This window comes from Zootoca vivipara, chromosome 1 (genome assembly GCF_963506605.1).
Source record: "Zootoca vivipara chromosome 1, rZooViv1.1, whole genome shotgun sequence".
Taxonomy (NCBI): domain Eukaryota; kingdom Metazoa; phylum Chordata; class Lepidosauria; order Squamata; family Lacertidae; genus Zootoca; species Zootoca vivipara.
In genome coordinates, this window is record NC_083276.1 from 44,290,967 (window position 1) to 44,314,803 (window position 23,837).

A 23,837-nucleotide genomic window follows, 5' to 3' on the forward strand; every position below is an offset into this window, starting at 1 on the left:
ACAAGAACCAACCGGCAGCACTGCAGGGATGTTGTGCAGCAGCTGGGCAAGGAAGGTGGCTTGAGAAGCTGTCCTGAGCACCCACCTTCTCCACACATGCAGCTGGCGTTCGTATCAGAGCAGAAATATTATGGGAGTTTGGTTATCTACTCCCAATTTCTGTATTTACCCAAGAGCAGATGTTTGGGGGAACAATATATCTAAAAGCAAAGGGGCAAGGGGCACTGATGAAAACACACCGCTAAATATTAAAATACAACCAAGACTGCTGTTTCAGGAAAAAGGAAGAAGTAAAACTGACCTTATTCCCATACTTTTCCCCTTCAGAAAGCTGAGTACAGCAGGATCCACACACCACCTGCATGTGAAATTCTCCATCAGGACAATAATATATTGCACTACTGTCCATCGCTAGCTTGGACTCCAAAACTACCAGTTAAATTGATGTTTTGCTACTCTTACTCATAACTGGAATCAATCCCTCTCCTGCCCTGGAGTGGTGAATAAATCCTGTCACAGATTGCTGAAGGCTAGCCTTTGATTTTCAAGGCTGGTACTTCAGTTCGGCACACTGGGTGCCCACAAAGATTTTGGGTTGGCCTGACTGCCAGCAACCCCCCAAAGGTGTTTGCTTTTCCTAAGGCCATAAACAAAGGCAGAACCATCTCCCTTGATGCAAAGGTGCTCAGATAACAAATAAGAACCAGGCACTTATAGAAAACTAAGTTTTGCTTAACTCATATTTAGCACAGTTAAGTAAGCTGAAATATGTTAGGCTGCCTGTATTTAGGTTATGCCTGTTCTACCCTGAAAGACACATCAACGCACTCTGTATCCTCACAGCCCATCCCCATCACATTTCTGGGTCTGTCCTTTTACCACAGTGCAACTTTGCAAACTTGTTCCAAGTCTTCTGGATCAACAGACACCTTCATATGGCTTACCTATGATCACAAAACACAGTGGCCTAAGTTGTGCAATCATGGTGGCTAAATGATCCCACTTTGAGGCAGGAGATTAGATTAGATCAGCCTTTGCCAACTTGGTTCTCCACTGGACATCCTGAACTATAACTCCCACCACCCCTGTGAGGGCTAAGACTGGTGGGAGTTGTAGTCCAAAACATCCAGAGGGCACCAAGTTGACAAAGGTTGGACTGGACAGTCTCAATTCCATTGCACTCTATGGTTTCCAGCCCACTGTTTCTCACCCATTCAACAGTTTCTGGATGCTGGGACAATCTTATGCTCTATGTGAGAACCTGAAAAAACGCGCATATTGTTCTCCCAACAGCAGTCATACCTCTGGAGCAAGGGCTCTATAGTAGCCCAATATTCTTGGAAAAGCAAGAACAGATTGGTGGGTAGAGACAAGTATCCACAAAGTGCCTTGAATTGGCCTTCTTCTGAAACTGCAAAGGAAAAAGACGTTAGACGTACCTTCAAATACAGCAACTAGCATTAAAAAATCTTTTTTTCTGTTAAAAGTGAATACTCGGTGCAGATTTAGAAAGTAAAAATGTATCAGATGAAGACAATAGCCAGTTTGGAATGACAGCCGGTAACTACTTCGGAGAAGACTCTTGCTGCTGTGGAGGGAATGTACGTAATCACACTGAAAGCTATCAGTTATTTTTCTCTGTAAGTCAATGTGAACTGTTGTTGTGAATGCGCAAATTGTAACTTCCTCCCCATGTTAAGGAAGACTACAGTTGCCTCTGTGTGGGAATATGTGGGAGCAAATTACTTTGGGGGTACCTCTACTCTTTGTTGGATGTGAATTTCTTAGTGCTGATGTGCCCGTTATGGAAGAGCAGATTTAGACTGAAGGTCTGGGAAGAAAGCACTTTGTATGAGAGAGGCAGTGGGAGTGTGGCCAGGAAAATCTTGTGCCACTGGGGTTAAAGGTATTGCAGTCCAGAGCATTTACGGCTTTATAGGTCAACATCAACACATTGAATTGGGCCTGGAAACTAACTGGCAGTCAGGATTGGTGTCATACGCTCAAACAGTCTTGCCCCGGTGACCAATGTTAAACTAGAGATTATTTACGGACAAAGATAGATAGATAGATAGATAGATAGATAGATAGATAGATAGATAGATAGATAGATAGACAGACAGACAGACACACACACACACACACACACACACACTTTTTGGCAACCATTTTGTAGTGGCTGATGCTGTTCAGCACATTTTTAGTCTGGTGTTACTTTGGTGTGCTGAGATTACCATGCTCTGCTACTTACCCGATGAAAGTTCTTCTGGTGGAGGCACTCCCAGCAAATAGTGGAAAAACAACGCAGCACAACGGAGGTAGGGCATGATGGCCTTCTTAATGCAATCCCACAAATACCAGCCTGCAACTGTTTGGCTATAACAACTGCAATAAAGATTTGAATTTGTGAATTTAGTGTCTTAGGTTGTCAACAATATTTAATTTATTCATTAAAATTCTATCCCGCACTTCCTCCCAAAGGAGTGCAGGGTGGCAACCAAGCAGAGAAACAATACAATTAAAAAACAAAGTTAAAAACATTAAGTACTGTACATCTAAAAACATAGAAAGAAGAGTCACATATTCTTCCTAACTAATGTTTTCAAGGTTAGTTAGGAAGAATATGTGACTCTTCTTTCTATGTCTCAGTTGATGGGCAGGTGACAGCGCACCTCTTCCTCCCCACTTCTTCTTCAAACTTCTATGGTTTGAAGGAGAAATGGGATGGTGGTCTGAAAGCCATTCGTAAACATCCCTGCTCAATGATGTTTACAAGGCACTGTTTGAAAACCTGCAGTTCACTTTGAATTTCGACAAACATGTGACTGACAGGTGAGTGGCCCAGCCTGCCTGTCAACTTTGGCCCATCAGAGGTGGGGAAGGTAAAGATCAGGTCCTCTTGCCAGAAAGGTTTCCCGGACCCTCCCCCTGCCCAAGAGCTTGAAGGCAGTTTTTTAAAAATGTAGATGTAAAAAACTGTTACAGGAACTTTGTACATAGTATTACAACTATGATTTGATAATCAACCTTTCTCCTTTCCTGGGGAATGTGAAACATCAGTACAGTAAGGTAGCAAGTCCATAAGAAAGAAAGAAAACCCAAATCGTATTACCGTAGGGCAATACTTTTATTAAGCCAATGAAAGCATTACAAAATAGGCGCAAGCTTTTGAATTCTCCATAACACTTCATCAGGCTAGAATTACACCTACAACTCATGACCACTGGCTATGCTGGCTAGGAATGATGGGAGTTGTAGTCCAACAACATCTAGGCACCCAAAGTTGAGAAAAGCTGGCCTAGATTATAAACAAAGCAAGGTTTGGGGATGGGAGTGGGATACTTGGCTTGTGGTGAATGTATTCTGTCTTTCAGCAGCCTTAGGTGCAACTTCAAACCTGCACAGCTCCTTTCACAACCTCACTGGAATACTTGATACTTCCCTCCCATATTCCATCTTAAGACTCTGACCAGACGCAAAACCCATTGTTTTGCAACCAGCCACATTTTAAACTCCCCTCCTCAGCTTTGTCTACCATCTACCGACCACCTGAAGGAGCCTCTCCACCCTTATCGTTCTGCCCGGACACTGAGTTCCAGTGCCGAGGGCCTTCTGGCGGTTCCCTCGCTACGAGAAGCCAAGTTACAGGGAACCAGGCAGAGGGCCTTCTCGGTTGTGGCACCCGCCCTGTGGAACGCCCTCCCACCAGAGGTCAAAGAGAACAACAATTACCAGACCTTTAGAAGGCACATCAAGGCAGCCCTGTTTAGGGAAGATTTAATGTTTGATGGATTTCTGTATTTTAATATTTTGTTGGAAGCCGCCCAGAGTGGTTGGGGGAACCCGGCCAGATGGGCGGGGTATAAATAATAAATTTATTATTATTATTATTATTATTATTATTATTATTATTATTTATTTATTTATTAATTATTATTATTATTATTATTATTATGAAGAGTTCTAGAGAACCTTAAAGCTAGCACACTATTTTGTGACATTTTGTTTGTCCTAATAAAGGTGCTGGATTCAACACAATGCACTCCTTATCCCTCAAAACATTGCAGAGAAGCTACTTACCCACTTGTGTACCTGCAAATTTCTTTACAGAAAGAATCAGCTGCTCGTGCTTCCTCACTGTCATGCTGTACTTGTGCAGACAGGCACTCTGTGCAAAGAACAATTTTTAAAATATTGGATCTTTTCCCTTAATAATATCTACAAATTTTCGTGTACTTTTTCTCTTTTATAACAATCCACACTTTTTATATTATTATTCACTTATTTATGTAATGGCATCAATGTGCATGGGAGAAACAGCATGTCCCAAGTCACTTCTAAATCCAGGACAAGCATAGAAGTGGACTATAATTTGCCTCAACTCCACAATGCCAGGCCAGGGGGGCGGAAATTAACCTCAAAGTCCAGAAGACACCCATGCAAATCAAAAGGCAGGCTGGAACTTGTAGTCACCACCTTGATAATACAGTATTGTTGGGGCAGATATCCTGATGCTGTTGACTAGAGTGAAACGGTGGTGTAGACATGGGCTGATTTTGTTGGAACAACACGCTTACCAACTTCACATTCAGCTTGCGGACAATTAACACACAAAAGGAGGTAGATGGAGTAGCTTTCATACTGTCTCTTTTTTAGGCCCTTTCTTTAATCACTACTTTACCAGAGATACCCAGTTAAAATTCTGGAACCAAGCAAGTGGAGTTTTGGAGATGTAAGATCCAGTCTTCTAAATCACAATGGTTAAACTCAAGACTATAAACAAGAGGGAAAGTTCCATATAAAAAGACAGGAACTTTAAAAGCACTAATATAAACATGTATAATGACAGCTGGGAAATCAAAAGCTGTAGTTCAGCATGAAGTTCACCAGTATGGGAGTTTCCAGCAAGTTGTTGACACCCTTATACAGCTGCCCTAGCCAATGAACACAGTAACTACTCTAACCAGATATAAACCAGGGGCCAATGGTCCAGTTCACACATCCCTTTATAACATGGTTAGGGTAAACTGTAGTTTCAAGATAAACATGCAGCATGCTACAGCATGGAGCAAAACCTGTGGCTGGTTTGCGCCTCCATCACTCCTGCCATGCTGCTAGGTTTAGCTTAGCATTGTATTAAAATCCAGGCTCATGGTTTGTGTCTCTCCAAACAAGCCAAGAGCTATAACCAAGGTTTGTTTTTGGCTTATGTGTCTGACTTGTTTGCAGAGACACAAATAATCAGTTCAGGGACAGCACCTATATGCTCCACACAGTTGCTAGACGTAGGAAAGAGTTAGGTGTGTGCAACCATGCTTGGATTTCGTAGCTGGATGGAGGCAAGGGATAACTTTAAGACCCATGAAGGAAATCTCTATTGTCAGCAGATCTTTTCCTTGCCACTTGGGTCCTAGAATGTCAGCAGGTGAACACTCTACCTTACAAATATATGGAACTACTTTTGAGAACTGGGAGGCATAAAAGCCTCCTGCCGAAACAACTAAAAGTACTTTATTATGTTATCTAGAAAAATCTAAACACAAAAGATACCATTACCTGTAGTTGTGGTGAGAATGATTTGGGTTATGTGTGCCATAGTGACCAAGTGGAAGAGGTAGAGATTGTTACAGGCAGAGCTGATCGATGAAGGTTGTAAGTCTACAGTATCCTCCCAATACAAAGATGGAAATGATAACACAGCACCAACCTAAAAAGGAAATAAGACACTGATAGGCCTGGCACTCACCACAAATTAAACTGTCCATTTGCAGGAGCATTTTTTACATAACAGACTCCAGGCTTAGGAAACAAACACAAGTCAAATCCAAAATGAATCAAAGGCACTCTCAAGGTAATTCCCACAAAGGACTGCCCCCCCCCCGGAACTGTTACAGACACGACTCCAGACTGTACAAGTCATGGAACTAATGTCTGCACACAATCTCAAACTTTAAGAGCATCATTGCCTAGAGAATCCTACACACACTTACCAAAACATGAAACAGATCCACGTCTAGAAGGGATGGTGTGTCTTCTACTTTTAAACTGGGCAGAAGAACTACAAGAGGAATATAAATATATTATTTGGAAATTCTGACTGTCTGTTTTCAATAAATCAGATGCAAAGAAAAGGGTTTGCAATGATGTAAGATTCCCTGCCCCCCTTTTGTCAATTGTTTCTTCAAGCTTACTAGACGAAAAATAAAATCCCATAAAAGCTTATGCCTATCTGAGTTGTGTTATTGTTTCAGTGAAGGAATCTTTCCAAGAAGACGTTACTTATTTCTAAAACTTAAAATGGGGGGGGGGGTTTGTAAAAAGACCATGTTACCTCCTAGGAGACGTACAAGATGTTGCTGGATCAGGCTTTGTGGCAATGTAATCCTCTGAGCAACTGTAAACTGCAGCAATGCTTTAAGACCACTGTGCTAGGGGGTGAGGAGACATAGGAGAAAGGTTTGGTTAGAAGAGGGCTGTGCTTTCCCATCCCTTTTCTTTAAAAAAATATTTGCGTTCTAGTGGCTGGAGATAGCAGCCAGGACCTAGGCTCCTTACAGGCAACAAGGAAGGAAAAAGGCAACTAAAGAAGATGGCATTTGGATTGCAAACTCCTGCATAGCAATTAACAAATGCCAAAACAAACGTCAATTGGAAAATTATATATGCCATTGCCTGAGCAACTACTTAAGGAATGGTCCAGTGCTTACATATACCTGATCTCGCCTCCCCGCACCCCACCAATCCACTGGAACAGAATCCTTACCCCAGAGTTTCAAACTTACTTGTTTTGTTTAATTGGGTTGCTAGGCCAACTGTTGACTTGAGATAATCAAACTCCAAAGCCTTGCTGAGCACATGAATAAGACAATACACCAGGCAATATCCAATGTCACGCCAGCAAATGTGAGGGAGTCCCAATGGCGGAGGAAAGCGTGTGAAGAGGGTGCGGTGCGCACCGGGTGTCAGCCGTGAAGGCGGGTGACATCGCCACGCCACCCCCAACCCCACCCCATGCTCGCTGCATGGGTGGTGGGCCGCTAGGGACAATGCTGCAGCGGGCGACTAGCGGCAGTCCCCCCCCCCCATGTTCTCCATGCGGACAGCAGATGGCTAGGGACGCTCACTGTGCAGGCCGGCTCGCCCCGCCCCCACACTGCTCCAGGTGCCAGGGTAGGTAGCTCTGCCCTGGGGAGTCCCCCTTTCTCTCCTTTCCTGAAGCTCCCCCCCCTCCAAAAAAAACCCTGCTCCGTGTGGTTAAGGCAGCATTTGAGAGGAAGGGGAACTCCTACTGCACAAGCCAAAGGCCACTGTGCCAGCAGGATGATACCCCAGCAATGTGTACAGCAGCACATTGGGACCTTGCCTCATGGAAACACGAGAACGGGGCCTTCTCTGCAGTGGCTCCCTGTCTGTGGAATGCTCTCCCCAGGGAAGTTCGCCTGGCACCTGCATTGTACACCTTTAGGCACCAGGCAAAAACGTTCCTTTTTAACCAGGCTTTTGGTTGACCTGATGGACATCCCTTACCTTTTTAAAATGTGGCTCTTTTTGAGGGGGGTGTTACCGGGTTATTGTTCTTGCTTTGATTTTATATATTGTGATCTTTTCTGTGAACCACACTGAGACCTCTGGGTATGGGGCAGTATATAAATTCAGTAAATAAATCCATTAAATAAATAAATGACACACTTGTCTCTACGTTTGTTGTACATTATAACGTTCCCATTTTCCAAGTAGAATGAATACTTTCCAGCAACGCACACATAACACAATATGGAAGATGGCTATTAAAAGGCTCTCTGGAGGTGGGGGTCCTCTTAGCAACTTGCTAGTATAGTTGACAAAATATTAGGGCATTGCTATGGTAATTGCCTCACAGTAACAATTATATCCTTGTTTGTTCCTACCTGTCGGTTTTGCAGAGAACCAAATAAAGGCTTGCCCTCGTCTTCCAGAAGATTCTCTTAAAAAGAAACAAAGGTGGTAGCGAGTCATGTACTCTACAAGCAGTCAGAATGTTTTACATTTCAGTTTTCAAATAAGTTAAGGAACCTGCTTGTTTTGGCTTTCAATCTCTTTTTAGCTTACTATTCATTTTAATAAACGTTTGATCTATGGAAAGGGGTAACAAACGGGAGCAATGTCTTTGAATGAAAGTATCTAATTTTTACTATTTCAGGGAACGCACACACATCTGTATGCTTGCCTCCAAGTCTGGACACAGTGTTCATATCAATTCTAGAGCAAATAAAATATAGGCTACTGTGCCATTTTGCAGTCTGCGGGAATTGAGCATTCCCAACTAAAATAGATTCTGAAGTGACTTGTTAAGTAGTCAAGTGTCCATAGCATTAGTCATATAAGTACAAGAAGCAGATCTTGAAAACACTTCCCTCATATTAAAACAAAGCATTCCAACCTTTTGCCATTTTGGGGACCCCAGCATTTTGCTGTCAATTTTAAATGGGACAGTAAAAAATCTGATTTTTGTACAGTATTTGTACATATTATATAGGATTTTGCCCTATAACGGTATTTTAGAAACTGTGTTGTAGTAGCTTTCTTATATTTTAAAGTTTAAAACCTTGGCTATTTTCATGTCTAGTATAATAAAAGCTGAAATCCAATTGTGAAAGTAATTCTATTTTTGATTTACCTAAACACTGGATAGTAAACGCACATGTGCTCCAAGTCATCATAGGAATGCGTGGATCAGTTTCATTGGGTGCAACTTTTAATCCAATTCTGTAAATTGCAGTGGCAAATAGAACCACCATCTCCTTGATACTATTAGAATACTTAACTCTGTGGAGGAAGCCAGGAGAATGTCAGATTGTGAATAAGTGAGGCTAGATAAAGTTCAAAGAACTGATTATGAGAATATTTGCACAGTTGCATTTATTTGCATTTCATAATTATCTTTAAATCAGCAGTTCCTGGTAAATATTTCAGCTTTTGCTCATTATTATAGACTTCTCTTAGGTGCTTATATCCTTAAGGTAAAAATCGCAAGCTTTCAAGTTATATCCTGAGATAACGGTGACCAATAATTAGATATAGCTCTGGCAGAGGTTTGCTTGATCAGAGATAATAATCATAATGGCCCATATAAATGTTGTAGAATGTGGATATTTTAATGAAAATATTATTTTCCCCTAAGCAGAAAATGAGTTTAAAAAATTTTTTTAGTCTAAGGTGGAAATGTGATTCTTAACACTTACAAAGGATCTACTCCAAAGCTAAGAATGGAATGGAAATCAGATGAAGTCTCTTCCATTTCTCTGTCACGTAAAGATGGAGCAATCTGTTTTGCTTCTTTTAAAAAGAAAAAAATTCATGTCAGACTGCAGTTCAACTAAATGAAATAAAATTATTTATTTTCTCCTATATACCTAAAAAGGCTGTTGTCACGGTGGAGTTCACCCTGTGTGCTGCCGAGGTAAGCTGTTTAACAGAGGGGAGGGGAGGGGAGGTGATGACGTTGGGAGAAGCCGTGAGGAGAGAGGGAGGGACCTGGGGCAAGACTGGAGTGAGTGGAGCTTGGGATGAGCTGTGAGAAGAAGGAATGGGATGAGCTATGCAGGGATGGGCAAGGGGATGTGTGAGGTATAAAGAGAGGGGGAGTTGGTTAGGTATAAAGGGAGGAGAGGTTTGGAAAGGGGTTGGCAGGCAAAGCAAGCAGGGGCAGCAGTCCTTACTATGGTAAAAATTCTTAGATCATGAATGCAAGATTGGGGTTAGCAAACTTTTTCCTCAGACCTTGTGGGGGGCCGGACTATATTTTGAAAAAATAATAATGAACAAATTCCTATGCACCACAAATACCCCAGAGATGCATTTTAAATAAAAGCACACATTCTACTTATGTAAAAACACCAGGCAGGCCCCACAAATAACCCAGAGATGCATTTTAAATAAAAGGACACATCCTACTCATGTAAAAACATGCTGATTCCCAGACTGTCCATGGGCCAGATTCTGAAGGCAGTTGGGCCGGATCTGGCCCCTGGAAAGTAGTTTGCCTACCCATGGATTAAGACATAATAATTCTTACATAACAACCTATTAGATGTCATTAGGCAGGAAGTGCTATGTGCAGCTGACTCTATTAATATGCAAACGGATTAATCTTTGAATATCAATTTTCAGTCTAAGTCTGTGAGCTTCATTTGCAGAACAGTCAAAAAGCTAATAGAACACAACATTATAAGGTGGGGCTGGGGAACCAACCTAATATAAGAAAAATGGAGCCTATATCTTAAACGACTTCATGGTTAGTATATACCTAAATAAAAATTCAATAAAAGTCTGCACCAGACTTCAGCGCTATCCAGTAACACAAAACAATGGAATTATAAACCTTTCAATTTGCATTCATATCTTTCCACACTCTGTTAGAGATGCACGACTTTAGAAGACATTTCAATTACTTATTTTTAGGGCAGACAATAGGATTGCAATGATCCTCAAAATGGTACCTGTAACTAATAGCAAAATAAAGTTAAGTGTAACATATACATACCTTCAGTGTTTTTCCTGTTGTAACCAGATATCCTGGCCATGACAATCTCTATCCATTTTGTCAAAGGTAGAAGCTGAACCACCACCTCAGCATCCTCACTGACAATACAAAAAGGTAGTTGTAGTTTTCACAAGCATAGCAAAAAATAGAAACCCTGGAGCCCAGTCTGAGATGTTCGTGTCTTATACAAGAGGATTTAAACAGCTATTTAGTTGTTTGGTTTATATGTGAATAACTTCATTTTATAAAACTTCTTCTAGACACACAAAATTGATGGGTAAATAAAATCATAGAGTGGGCCTTTTCTGTGGTGGCTCCCCACTTGTGGAATGCTCTGCCAGGGAGGCTCCCCTGGTGCCTTCATTACAATGCCAGGCAAAAATATTCCTCTTCTTACAAGCCTTTGGCTAATTTAAAAAAAATATGGCCTTTTAAACTGCAGAGGAGGGCACTGTTTTTGTTTGTTACTATGCTATGCATTTTGTGTTTTTATATTGTAAACTTCCTTGTGATCCTCAGTTGAAGGGTGGTATAGAAATGCAATTCGTCATCACCTTCATCATCGTCATATATCTTTCCCATACATGCAATGAGAAAACTGCTATCGGACTAAAATTGACATCCCGTGCCTTTAAAAATGTGTTGGGTGTGTGTGTGTGTGTGTGTGTGTGTGTGTGTGTGTGTGTGTGTGATATTGGGTTCCTTTTGTTTTTATTTTGATTATGTATTTTGTGTTTTTATATTGTGATTTTATCCTGTGAAATGCCCTGAGACCTGCAGGTATAGGGCGGTCTACAAAATTAATTAATGGGCTATTTAAATGTTTAAACTTACCTGTTTATCTTGTGCATTTGCAAAGGAAGAATTGGTATCACAGTGTTGCACAGAGATTTGCAAAGTGGGCAGAGATACTCTCCATTCTCCAAATCAAAAACTTGTTCGACATGATGTCGTTGCCGAGAGTTTAACTGAATGGCTTCAAAGTACCTGCAATATTGAAAGAGACAACCAAAAGAAAGTCTTTAGTGTTTAAGTTAACAAGGAAAAGCAGAGTTATGATACCCTTTATTGTTACTTGGCACTTGGCTTACGGTTATAATTTTGTTCTTGAGCACAAGAGAAAGAGAGGGACAATGATCAGAACTTTGAACCCATCATACAAAACTTTGTACCATGTAAATGAGCTATGGGGTATTGTGGGAGATAACAAGAAGTAGAGTGCAGTGAAAGAACTCAGGATCAAGCCCCAATAGGCAGTTCAGGAAGCAGAATTTCAAGAGCTCCTAGTTAATGTGATATCCCCAACCCCGGTGCCCTCCAGATATTTTGGACCACAACTCTCATCAGCCCCAGGCAAAACAGCCCATAATTTTGTCCATATTTGCCTTTTGATTACACTTATGCTAGCCTGGTTTCATTTATTTTGCTGAGATACTTAAAGCTGCTGGACATTAAATATGTCTTGAGATATGCCGGAAGATATAGTTTCAAAATTGACTATAACTAAAGCAAAGAAAAAATAAAGTTCACGAAATGCATCTACTTACTTCTGCCAGCAGGCAGCATGCATCACATGACCGCAACTTCCTGTATGAGTTCCACATGACAAGTCAGGATCCATGAAAAGAGGATCTATTTTATCTATGGAAGAAAAAATGATATGAAGGATGATTACATCATTTAGTGTCAAATGAAAGATTTTGCAAAGACTATTCAAGCAAAAATTTTGCCAGAGGAGCATCTTTTAAATCTTGTACATCTTATACGCACTGAAGAAATAATTCTTGACCTTCTTTATTAACACCAACTAAGAAACCGACCATCAAATGAGATTTTGAGCTTTGCTCATACATTCAATATAGTTTAGGTTTGGGGGATTTTTCTTTCAATTAGAAGGGATAAAACGGTTGGTTTCTCAACTGCATTTGAGGTGGCTTCTAAAACTATTCACATCAAAGTTTCGTAACACGACTTTCAGTTCTGTAACTTGAGCTAACAAAACGAAACCTGAAACAATATTACTGCTTATGGAAGCAGGTGACTTGAAGAGAGGATACATACCCCCAGAAAGTTCAAGCATTTTCCCTCTATGTTGGGTTAAGGCAGTGGATCTCTGGACACAGGCAGATAAAACCATGGCAGCACACTCTAACCTCACTTCCTGCTCTTCCTGACACAGAATACATGTCAGCACTTCTTTTTCTGCAACAGATGGCCCTTGCTTGGGTCCCAAGGCAATTCTGGAATAATCTATAATTGGTGGGCTGTTATAAAGACACAACAAAAGTCAAACTAACATATTCCTGTCAGCAAACAATTATTTGCGATTTACATTTAAATAAAATCACATATGATTTAAAATTTATACATGAATAGCTTTACCTCACCCTCCACAGCAAAACAGGACTGCAGTCAACACATGCTGAATAGATGTCGCTTATATCCCAACACCACGAGAGCCAATGAAACTGTCCAATGACTTCTAATTTTGTACTATTTTATATTGTCAAAAGCTACTCCAAAATCTATTACAGTACTAATTGTTGTTTTCCTACCTCTCCTCTTCCATAACATCCCTTCCTTGTGTTTCTTGAGTATTTTCATATAAGAGCTTGTGAGTTTCAATGAAGTTCTTCTGCAAAGCAGACATCTGGGCCATGATCTTCTGGCGATGAAGTCTGGCTGCCTCAGCCTTTCTCTTCCTCTCAGCCTTTTCCTTGTCCTGAGTTCTTTGCATCTTATTTAGCAGCAAAGCAAAAAACAAACAAACAAAAACACCCAGGCAAGCTATTTATTAACAAAAAAGATAACTGGAATAAATCTTTAAAATATAATCACTTTTCTATAACGTAACAATGGAGCATGCTTAGCACTTGTGAAACTCTGCTTAACAAAAAATAATGTGACACTACTCCACCTCCATATCCCAAGCCTCTCACAGCTAACCTATGAACAGACTCTGTCCCCAAAAGGTAATGAGAATTTCTTATCAGTGCAATGCTGTACAGGGCTAATAACAGGTTTTAGACACAGGCACCATAATGCTGCTGCCCTTCAGCTTAAACCTAAAGTTCCAGTGTCTACAGATTGCTCTCAGGGCAAGAGAGATTACAACTTCGTGTACAACAGAGATGTGGCTGGGACCACTAGGAACAGAACAGCCTCCAGAGGGATTAGTTACAGAGGGTTCTGCCAGCAAGGAATACCAGGGGAATAAAAAAAATAAATCAAGGAGCCAGGAGGTTCGCCATTCTAAATCAGTTCCCACTTGTAAAATATATAATTTTGTTAATCAGAATGGGATATTTAACCTTGCATTTAACTGCATGGAGCTGTGAGCCCAGGGGCTAGAATTCCAAATATAGAAACAGCCAAATCTTCTTGTGGATACATTATTTCTTTCCTATTTTATAGTTACCTCGTTGGCTTTTGCAGATTCTGGCCCAGATGCAATGGCTGCTGTGGGAAAAGATGACTTCTCTCTCAGCCGTTTTATTGCGTCAAACATCTGGGAACAGAGATTTAATAGTTACAATACTAACAGACTGTGATATTTCTATATTTCCAAGCCACATTATGGCTTGCCCCATGAAATATAACATGCTGGTCAAGATAAACCCCATTAGTAGCAGCACCAGTTTTCAATATAATCAATACTATTTGTCACCATCTTTATGTCCGGAAAAGAATACATTTATTCACTTTTCTCTATTCAGTCTCTACAAAAAATAATGGGTGTGTTCATAATGGAGCTGCTCAGTGTACATAAAAGCATACATAGTTATAAAATGGCTTTAACAATTATGGTATGTATTTTTTTGCATAGGCTATTCACTTTTTTGCATAGGCTATTCAAAAATGTCTTGCCTGTGGTATTTATTAACAAATGTATACTGTCTATATAATAAAAAATATCTAAAGCATTTACATAAAAACAATAAAAATGCAGTGTGCATTAAAATTTCCTAAAAACAAAACAAAATAGTATATCACAAATAAAACTAAGCAGTGCGCAAAACAAAATAAAAAATAAGAGTCACAGTCCAGGAAAGCTTTGGTAAATATGTAGGTAAAGGTAAAGGTAAAGGACCGCTGGACAGTTAAGTCCAGTTAAAGGCAACTATGGGGTTGCGGTGCTCATCTCACTTCAGGCCGAGGGAGCCGGCGTTTGTCCACAGACAGCTTTCCAGATCATGTCCACAGACAGCTTTCCAGCATGAATGAACCGCCTCTGGTGCAATGAAACACCTTTTACATTCCCACTACAGTGGTACCTATTTATCTACTTGCACTGGTTTGCTTTAGAACTGCTAGGTTGGCAGGAGCTGGGACAGAGCAACGGGAGCTCACCCCATCAAGGGGATTCGAACCACTGACCTTCTGATTGGCAAGTCCAAGAGGCTCAGTGGTTTAGACCACAGCGCCACCTGCTTAGAAATATGTAAGCTTATGAGACACTTAAAAGTTATTATGAACACAGCCTCATAAATTGTCCAAGGGAGCACATTATGAGGCTGTGTGTTATCACCAAGAAGGCCAATTTCTGCATTCCTACCAAGTGACAATCGCTGGTTGTGGAACAACCAGTAGAGTCTTCTCAGAAGATCTAAAGATTGGGAGAGGCGGACTACTGAGTATCCTGGTTATAAGTCATTAAGAACTTTAAATATCAGCAATGAAACATTCATAGTAGTCCATGGTTGTGCCAAAGCAGGAACCCAGTCATCTCAAATCTGCTGTATTTACAGGGGATCATGTTTTGTCACACAATCCTTTACACGAGGAACAGATTGTTAGTTTCATATAGCCTTTCAAAAAGTCAATAACGAGCAACATTTCAGTAGCAACTGTTGCATATCTCATTTGAACCAGAACAGAGATACTATCTTATTCCACTAAACTAGTTTTTGTTAAAAAAATTCCTTCAGTAGCACCTTAAAGACCAACTAAGTTTATATTTTGGTATGAGCTTTCATGTGCATGCACACTTCTTCAGATACCTGAAGTATCTGAAGAAGTGTGCATGCACACGAAAGCTCATACCAAAATATAAACTTAGTTGGTCTTTAAGGTGCTACTGAAGGAATTTTTTTATTTTGCTTCGACTCAGACCAACACGGCTACCTACCTGTAACTAGTTTTTGTTAAAATCCCCCTCCCACCAGCCAGTTGTATCACATGGATAAACAAGCATTAATTCATTATGAGTTTTCTGCCACAAATAATGATAGTAACAACATTATCTGTATATGTTATCTTTTAAAAGGATTACTTTATGCACCAGCAACATTCTGTGGAGTAAATGTGTCAATTTTTTAATAAAAAAAAATCAATAGACTTTTTTTTGCTTTTTTACCTGTAATACGCAGTTGATCATGTCTTTTTGCGATTCCAACGGTTGAATTCCTTTTAGTTTTTCCAAAATCATTAGTATGTTCATTGCATTCAAAGCAGAGCTTCCCATTCCTTTGCAAACAGATGGAAGAATTTAAAAAAAAAACAACCACACTTGTTCTCTCATAACAATGACTTAAAAGACTAGACATGGGACATTTTATTGTTACAACACCTCCTTATATCACAGATGATGCATGACTTCTTTGTCAATTACCGCTTTTCACTACTTTACAAAATGATGGTGGTAACAAGCTACAAACAAGGCAGCATCAATGCATGTTTCATTGTTTCTCACCAAATGTAACATAATCCAAATGTTTGACTATGGATCTTCAGATGAAGGGCGGTATATAAATTTAATAAATAATAATTTCCATTATAGCATGCAGGTAATAACTGCAAGCAATTAGTTTACATTGTAGTTCTTTTGAACTAGTATTCACCTTCAAATGAAATTCAGCACAAGCTGGTATCTCAAGTGGCGGCTGCAGATTAAACGTGGTAAGATATATTTTCCCTGCATTAATGTAGTATCTGTAGACAAATTAAGACTGAATAATTTTCTCCTTCCTTGTTTTAAACTGGTGTTTATTTCAAAAAAAAAATCTAAGTAAGCATTTTTCTGCTGGAAATAAACTCTTGGTGGCTTTTCATAGCTAAGATCAAAGGTAGCAATTCTGCTTCAAATGCCTCTTGGCGAGTTCACATTGCACTTCAGAAATAACTTTAAAGAAATAACTTTAAAATTACCAACTTACTTGATGCTTTGTGGTAGAAGTCAAAGGCCACTTCTTCCTCTGGAACCTTCTCTAATTGCTGCTTTTCTTCAAGTAGACCCAAAGCAAGAAGGTGAAGAACCTAGAGAAATATAAACAAGTACTAAACCTAGGCTGCTTAGAATGAAGCACCCTCTGGTTAGCATAGGGCTGGGGACCATTTTTCAACTCAAATGTCCACGTTCCCTTCTAGGCAACCTTTCCAGGGGCCACTTGCCAGCAGTGGGCAGAGCCAGAAGCAAAATTGGGTGGAGCAGCAAATGTTAATTTATTCACATATCTCTCTCCATCCAGGCAGGCAAGCAGCACGATGACCTCGAAGACACATTCTAAGCAGGCAAAACCCCACAAGGAGGGTGTAAAATAGGGTGGAGAGGGGTGTTGCCTGGGGAGTCCTGAGGGCAGCACAGAGACTAGGAAGGCAAACATTTGGCCCTGAGGCTCCCCATCCCTGGGTTAGCAAGCAAAGTGCCCCGCCCCAGGTTGGCATTTAGGAGGGGGAAACACTGGCCATGATCTGGATACCTAGATGTCTAGCACATGATAGTAAACCTAAGGGCAGTGTGCTGCAGCAACAGACAAATGAACTGTTGATCATTGAGGTGCTGTTGAGCTGTCCTGCAGAGACTAATTTTTATTTATTTACTAGGGGCTGCTGTCCGTCTTCGCTCTGCTCACACCTATTCCTTTCCCAACCACCTTTCCCACACACTTGACCCCAAAAAACCCTCCCTCTACACCTCACTCACTTGCTAGACTATTAACCCACAGCTCAATCCAAGTAATTATAGCCTGCAATATTCACCATTTTATGACACTAATAGCTGTCCTGGGAACGACATGATGAACAGGGTAAAGGGAAGAGCATTCCAAAAGCAGCCTACACCCCAAAGCAGAAATCTCAGAAGATACAGTCAACAAGCATACCATCTGGATCATGGCTTCTGTCCACAGGTGGCTTTCTAGCTCTAGCGCTCTTTGCAACACAGTTCTGAGAATATGCATCATGACATCAGAATTCAGAACGTTCACCACATTTCTGAAAGCAGCACTGAATTCAGGCGGAGGAGGCGGCGGCAGTGCTATAAAAAGAGTAAACAAATACTCATGCATTACTAACTTCCCAGCAGTCTTATGAAAGCAAGGAGCATAAACGTTCATATTTGGCTATGAGCTGTCAAAGGATATATAAGCACAATGTATCATACTTGTATTTCATACTTATGAAATAAAGTTCTGCCTGTAAAGTGCTCTGGTAGAACTCTTGACTAACTGCAGCAGATATATGAACGTATACTTTGGGTTCAGTATTGCCCCCCTCTCCAATGTTTGAGGCAGAATTTCCCTACTTAACTACTCAGAGAACTCTTTAAGTGGCAATGCTTGGGGACTGAATCTGGGACCTAATGGATGCAAAGCATGTGTTCTAGCACTGAGCAATGGGCTCTCCAAATGTAATTGCTCAGTTGGAAATTTTTACATCTGAACATGCCAACTACAAAGTAACAGCATTTTCCTAAGCACACGGATACTGTTTAACAATTGCATAACGCCCTTTTTGGATTTGAAATGTTCTATACTACTGTAAATCATAGGGCATATCAGTATAACCAGGGGCGGAGCAAGCCAATCAGGCGCCTGGGGTGGCGTGCGTGCCCTGTGCCTGGGGGAGGGGCCAGCCTGAGCAGGATGCTCCGCAGGGCCTCCAAGGAGTCTGCCTGCCTTCTCCCACTCAGCTGCCCTACGGCTGAAGGGGAGGTAACAGGCAGACCGTTTGGAGCAGTGCTGGAGCCTGCGGGCCCCCAAGCTGCCGCGTCACTCCCAGGAGAGATGCGTGGCTCAGGCGTGCTGCAGGCCCCGTGGTGAGTGCCGCCCGGAATTTTGTCACCCCCCTCAGTTGTGACATCTGGGACACCCTGCCCCAACCGCGCCCCCCCCCTTCCTCTATCCCTGAGTATAACCTTAGAGTAACTGATTGGCATTCCTGGAAACTTGTATGTTATTGTTTAACGTAGCACTAAGCATCAGCTCCTCTATGCAAATCACAATATTTGTAATGAAAAACTACAGGGACCAAGCAATAACTTAAGAGCTGAAGCATGAATAAGTGAAACAAGGTAAACAGAAATGGCTCTGACCCACATTTGTAGCAGTGGACAAGAGTGCAGGAAGGGTCTCCACCTCCCCCATGCTGGAGTGGGACATTAGTACTGATGGAGAGTATCTATATGCAATCTCACAGCCTAGGTTACACTGCCAATACCGCAGCATCTATAGCAACAGCAAGCCAATCTTAAGAAGCAGTCCTAACTGTGACGCAAGTGGATAGGTGATCCCAACCTCTACAGCAGATGTATGTGATTAGTTTCTTCATCAAAATAGTAGCATACAAAAGTGGCACCAAGTGCAATTAGTTCTCTCAGTGGAAGTCACCATATATTGTAATTGCTGAGTGCCAAGTCATTGCAAATAAATGACTTGGCACTCAGTAATATGTTTACATTCTCCGATCTTTACAAGGAATGAGGATGAATCATTTCTGGATCAAAGCTGTTTTTGTTTTTTAAAAAAACGCTTCACCATCACTTCCTTGCACTCATTCATTGTTCCAACTTTTTACCTTCATCTCTGTTTTCTTGGACTCGTCTTTTCTTTTCCATATGCTCAGCCTGTAAAAAAAGTCAACTTGTTAACTCTCAAGATACCAATGAGGTTTTTTTACTGAATGTATAAACAAAGAGCTTAGATTAGATTCCATCAAAAGCAATGAACAACCAAGTACTAGGAATTCTCTGAAGGCACAAAAAAGAGAACCTAGAGAAGAAAAAAAACCACACACATCCCTGAAAGCACACACTTGTTAAAGAGGCACTGGAAGTAAAGCAATTGCTTGAATAAAGCAATTTGCTCCCCTTTCCTTTTTGTATCCATCTATGAGCATAAACTAGGGACGCGGGTGGCGCTATGGGTTAAACCACAGGGTCGGCGGGGTGAGCTCCCCTTGCTCGGTCCCAGCTCCTGCTAACCTAGCAGTTCGAAAGCACGTCAAAGTACAAGTAGATAAATAGGTACCGCTACAGCGGGAAGGTAAACGGTGTTTCTGTGTGCTGCTCTGGATCGCCAGAAGTGGCTTTGTCATGCTGGCCACATGACCTGGAAGCTGTACGCCGGCTCCCTCGGCCAATAACACGTGATGAGCGCCGCAACCCCAGAGTCGGTCACGACTGGACCTAATGGTCAGGGGTCCCTTTACCTTTACCTTTTATGAGCATAAACTAAATCTTTTTCTTTGCAGTACAGGCAGGCAGATGCTCACTCACACGTTTAAGCTAACAAAATTTGTGAAATAGTGCAACGGTGAGAAAATTCTGAGTGTCAGCCTTTATGCCGAGCTACAGGATGCCAATAGGATTCCAAAAAGATGCTTTACCAAATTTAATCTGACCCTTATCTAGAAAGAAAGAAAAAGGTTTTTACCAGCCTTGTTTAAAGTTCTGTAAATGTATAATTTTCACTTGGAAAAATACCTTACGCTACTATGTAATGAATGAATACATTAGGACCTCTGCACTCTAGATATTGAATGCATAAGAAAGAAGAACACGAAATCTGAGAATCCATGTGGCACATCAAAGTCAATCTAGACTCAATAAATGTGAATTAATCTAAAACAACGAAATATATACGCAATTAGCTATTCCTTGAACAAGAATGATACGGGGGGAAATAAACAAGAATGAGTAAAAGAGACCCGTGAGTCAAGCAGGGTTTTTCTTAATCTCCACAATTTATGCCCTCATCTTAAAAGACTCAGGGTACAGGCCCATGGCATAAATAGGCATAAAAATGTATAGTTGCAAATTTAGTCCGGCTTTCGGAGGGGGGAAAACAAATTCTGGGTATCAGGGATCTCTAAGCCAACAGGATTTTCTGGCCCCAGTACACTATATGTGGCTTGAGCCCTCTGCTCCATCGACAATCTACTGGCAAGAAATGCTGCATATGTACATTAAAACTAAAACAAGTGCCTCTCTGCAAATTGACATGGTAGGTGGCTGGGATCTCCCCAGCACAGTGCTTTGTAATATACCCAGATGCCCTACAACCCAAGTAAAAACACAATTTTTAAAAGGGGGGAAAGGACAGGAAACTGGGTCTGAGACCCCGTATGCAAACTCCTGGTTCCTAGGCGAAACAAAATAAAAAAATTAAAAAAATTCAGTAGCACCTTAGAGACCAACTAAGTTTGTCATTGGTATGAGCTTTCGTACCTGAAGACGTGTGCATGCATACGAAAGCTCATACCAATGACAAACTTAGTTGGTCTCTAAGGTGCTACTGAATTTTTTTTAATTTTGTTTCGACTATGGCAGACCAACACGGCTACCTACCTGTTCCTGGTTCCTAGGTTAATATTGTTTCTTCAAAAGATTTAATCACACTAATAATTGGCTGCTATCCACAGTGGCTTGCAATCTACTATGTATTTTGGAAAGCAGCTTGTCTGACTTCCTCTCCTCTAGGGGTTCAGCACTATGGATAATACTCCAGGGGCCTATGAGTACTACTCGGCAATTTGATCATAAGGGACATAGACAGCTAGGTTTGCGACAGGCATGCAAGCAACATGGTAACTTCCCCACTTGGTTTCCTTACCTTGCTGCGCTGTGTTTTGGTGTAATGGTAAAAGAATATATTGTACTCTCTGCGGCATTCTTCCTTCAGTTCATAGACTCCATGGCCTGATACGCCTGGTTTCCTTTATTTGAAAAGCATACAAACAATGAAATTATTTTCAGCAAAGCATTAAGGAGAACACACAGTCATTTCATACACACAACATACAAAGAATCCTGCTGACTCCAACCAAGGGCCTATCTTGTCCACCATCCTGCTTCCCACAGTGGCTAACTAGATGCCTAAGAGAAATGAGTAAGCCAGAAATGAGGGCAATGGCACCATTACTCAGAGGCATGCTGCCTCTATCCCGAATATCCTCACAATTCAAAGCCACAGGACATGTTAGGAATTTTGAAGGATACACTGAGTGTGCACAGAACAGCAGAGTGGCATCTAGCCAGTTTAATTTAGAGTGTTCCTTTGAACAGGCCACAGAATCCTCTGCAACATGCAAGTTCCTTCCACTGACACACAGTTCTTCGACAAGCTGATTTGTAAAACCCTTCCCCTCTCGAGGTAAACAAACATGAAAAACCACCACTGAAACATAGTGAATGCTTTTGGAATCTGAGTAAATGGATCACTGCTTCAACAGAGTTTTTAATTCTTTCTGTAAAACTCTGAAAGCATATATATTTCTAATGTCTGACTTCTTTATGTGTGGCAAACACATGAGAAGGTTCCTCTTCAACCAGGCATTTGGCTGATTAACATTCTATGCCTTTCAAATGTGTTTGTGGGAAGAGGCCTATTGATTTGTTTTTGTTTTAGTACAGTGGTACCTTGGTTCTTGAACCCAATCTGTTCTGGAAGTCTGCTCGACTTCCAAAATGTTTGCAAACCAAGGCACGGCTTCTGATTGGCTGAATGGCCCCAGAAACAATGCTGACAACCAAAACACATGTTCAGCTTCCGAAAAATGTTTGCAAACCAGAACACTTATAGTACTTCCGGGTGTGTGGCGTTTGGAAGCCAATTTGTTCGTCATTTAAGCCGTTCGGGAACCAAAGTACCATTGTATGCATTTTGTGTTCTCATTTTGTATTTTTCTGTTTTGAACTGCCCTATGATCTTTGGATGAAGGGCGGTATACAATTTTAATTAATTGATTGATTGATTAATAATATGCTATCACTATGCTTTAACTACTGATTTAAAAGGAACAAGAGCTTACTTGAATATGGCCACTTTGTGGATGACCTTCTCCAAACCAGTCTCATTGTTTTCCTGTTAAAAACATTTGATATGCTAAAGTAGTAAGAACAAAATATATGTGGTGAAAAACAATAAATGAAAAGCAAATCAAGCTGCTTAAGAATCAGTAGCCGGTAAACATCTACAGATATCCTGATAAAACCGCATGTAGGCATTTGTCACCATGCTATTAATCCAGCAACAATTCAAATGAGGGCAAGGGCATGGGGAGCTGTGAAGCAGATTGTTATTAAATACAATCGAAATTTTCAAAATCGAAATGTTATTATGAAGGTCACTGTGTCTAAGCAAATAGTTAAAATATAATCATGTACTTTTAAGCTGATTAATACAGAATGACATGGGCGGCACATGGAGCTCCTAGTGTGCATGGTTTTGCAATCACAGTAATATTGAAGAAGTTCTGTGTATAGAATGGGGTGTGTGTGTTTGCATGTGTGTGCGCACACCCACACAAGCAAAAGAGAAAGAGTGCTCTTGTGCTACAAGGAGTCTGGATTGTCTAAGAAAAGGATGTTAAACATTTCTGCTGAAAGAGGAACACAAGATAGAGGAAACATCAAGTACAGGAGGAACTTGAGCTGTGTTTCATTGATAATTTTAGCATATACGGCCCTAAAGATTTCTGTGGTTAAGCAATCTGTGAACCTTTCTAGATTAATAGGAATCAAAGGAAGTAATCACTCACATCCTTGGGCAAAGATTTTGCGATAGCACTGTGGGCCATTGGTTCAATGCAAAGTAGATGAATAATTTCTCGCATAGTAACATCATCTTTTGTCACATTACTGACTCCTGGCACATATCTTTCTCCTGGAAGAAAAAAGAAGAAGAAAGTAATCTCACATATACACAGTGGAATACATTTTCATGCATGCAAGAGATCACACTGTAATGATGATGGTTCCTAGACTAAAAATTCCTTGAAAGTGGCATGGAGCGCTGCAAGGGGATGCATGGGCAGGGCTGGATATATAGTAGGTTAGATAAGGAGGCTAGAATACAGTGGTACCTCGGGTTAAGAACTGAATTCATTCTGGAGGTCCGTTCTTAACCTGAAACTGATCTTAACCTGAGGTACTACTTTGGCTAATGGGGCCTTCCGCTGCTGCTGCTGCCGCCGCCGCCTGATTTCTGTTCTCATCCTGAAGCAAAGTTCTTAACCCGAAGTACTATTTCTGGGTTAGCAGCGTCTGTAACCTGAAGCATTTGTAACCTGAGGTACCACTGTACTAAGGTGAGGTTAC

The 23,837-nt window shown here is 41.0% G+C and overlaps 1 protein-coding gene across 3 annotated transcripts in view; it reads right to left on the minus strand.

The window, feature by feature from the left end:
- Positions 1-23,837, minus strand: part of UBR1 (ubiquitin protein ligase E3 component n-recognin 1) — an 87,746-nt gene that overhangs the window by 8,535 nt on the left and 55,374 nt on the right. For 2 of the 3 annotated variants that reach the window (XM_035112513.2, XM_035112504.2), the window contains exons 21-43: positions 23,279-23,403; positions 22,550-22,602; positions 21,352-21,454; positions 19,316-19,364; positions 17,623-17,777; positions 16,678-16,777; positions 15,879-15,988; positions 13,941-14,030; positions 13,078-13,259; positions 12,584-12,786; positions 12,070-12,163; positions 11,357-11,509; positions 10,523-10,620; positions 9,222-9,315; positions 8,657-8,805; positions 7,908-7,963; positions 6,332-6,428; positions 5,991-6,058; positions 5,557-5,707; positions 4,081-4,168; positions 2,252-2,385; positions 1,303-1,411; positions 302-358 (exon numbers count right to left, since the gene is read on the minus strand). In XM_035112513.2, coding sequence (XP_034968404.2) covers positions 302-358; positions 1,303-1,411; positions 2,252-2,385; positions 4,081-4,168; positions 5,557-5,707; positions 5,991-6,058; positions 6,332-6,428; positions 7,908-7,963; positions 8,657-8,805; positions 9,222-9,315; positions 10,523-10,620; positions 11,357-11,509; positions 12,070-12,163; positions 12,584-12,786; positions 13,078-13,259; positions 13,941-14,030; positions 15,879-15,988; positions 16,678-16,777; positions 17,623-17,777; positions 19,316-19,364; positions 21,352-21,454; positions 22,550-22,602; positions 23,279-23,403 — 2,518 coding nt within the window. Of the gene's footprint in view, positions 1-301; positions 359-1,302; positions 1,412-2,251; positions 2,386-4,080; positions 4,169-5,556; positions 5,708-5,990; positions 6,059-6,331; positions 6,429-7,907; positions 7,964-8,656; positions 8,806-9,221; positions 9,316-10,522; positions 10,621-11,356; positions 11,510-12,069; positions 12,164-12,583; positions 12,787-13,077; positions 13,260-13,940; positions 14,031-15,878; positions 15,989-16,677; positions 16,778-17,622; positions 17,778-19,315; positions 19,365-21,351; positions 21,455-22,549; positions 22,603-23,278; positions 23,404-23,837 lie in introns of those variants that run through there. The other variant, XR_004692428.2, reaches the window with a different exon arrangement.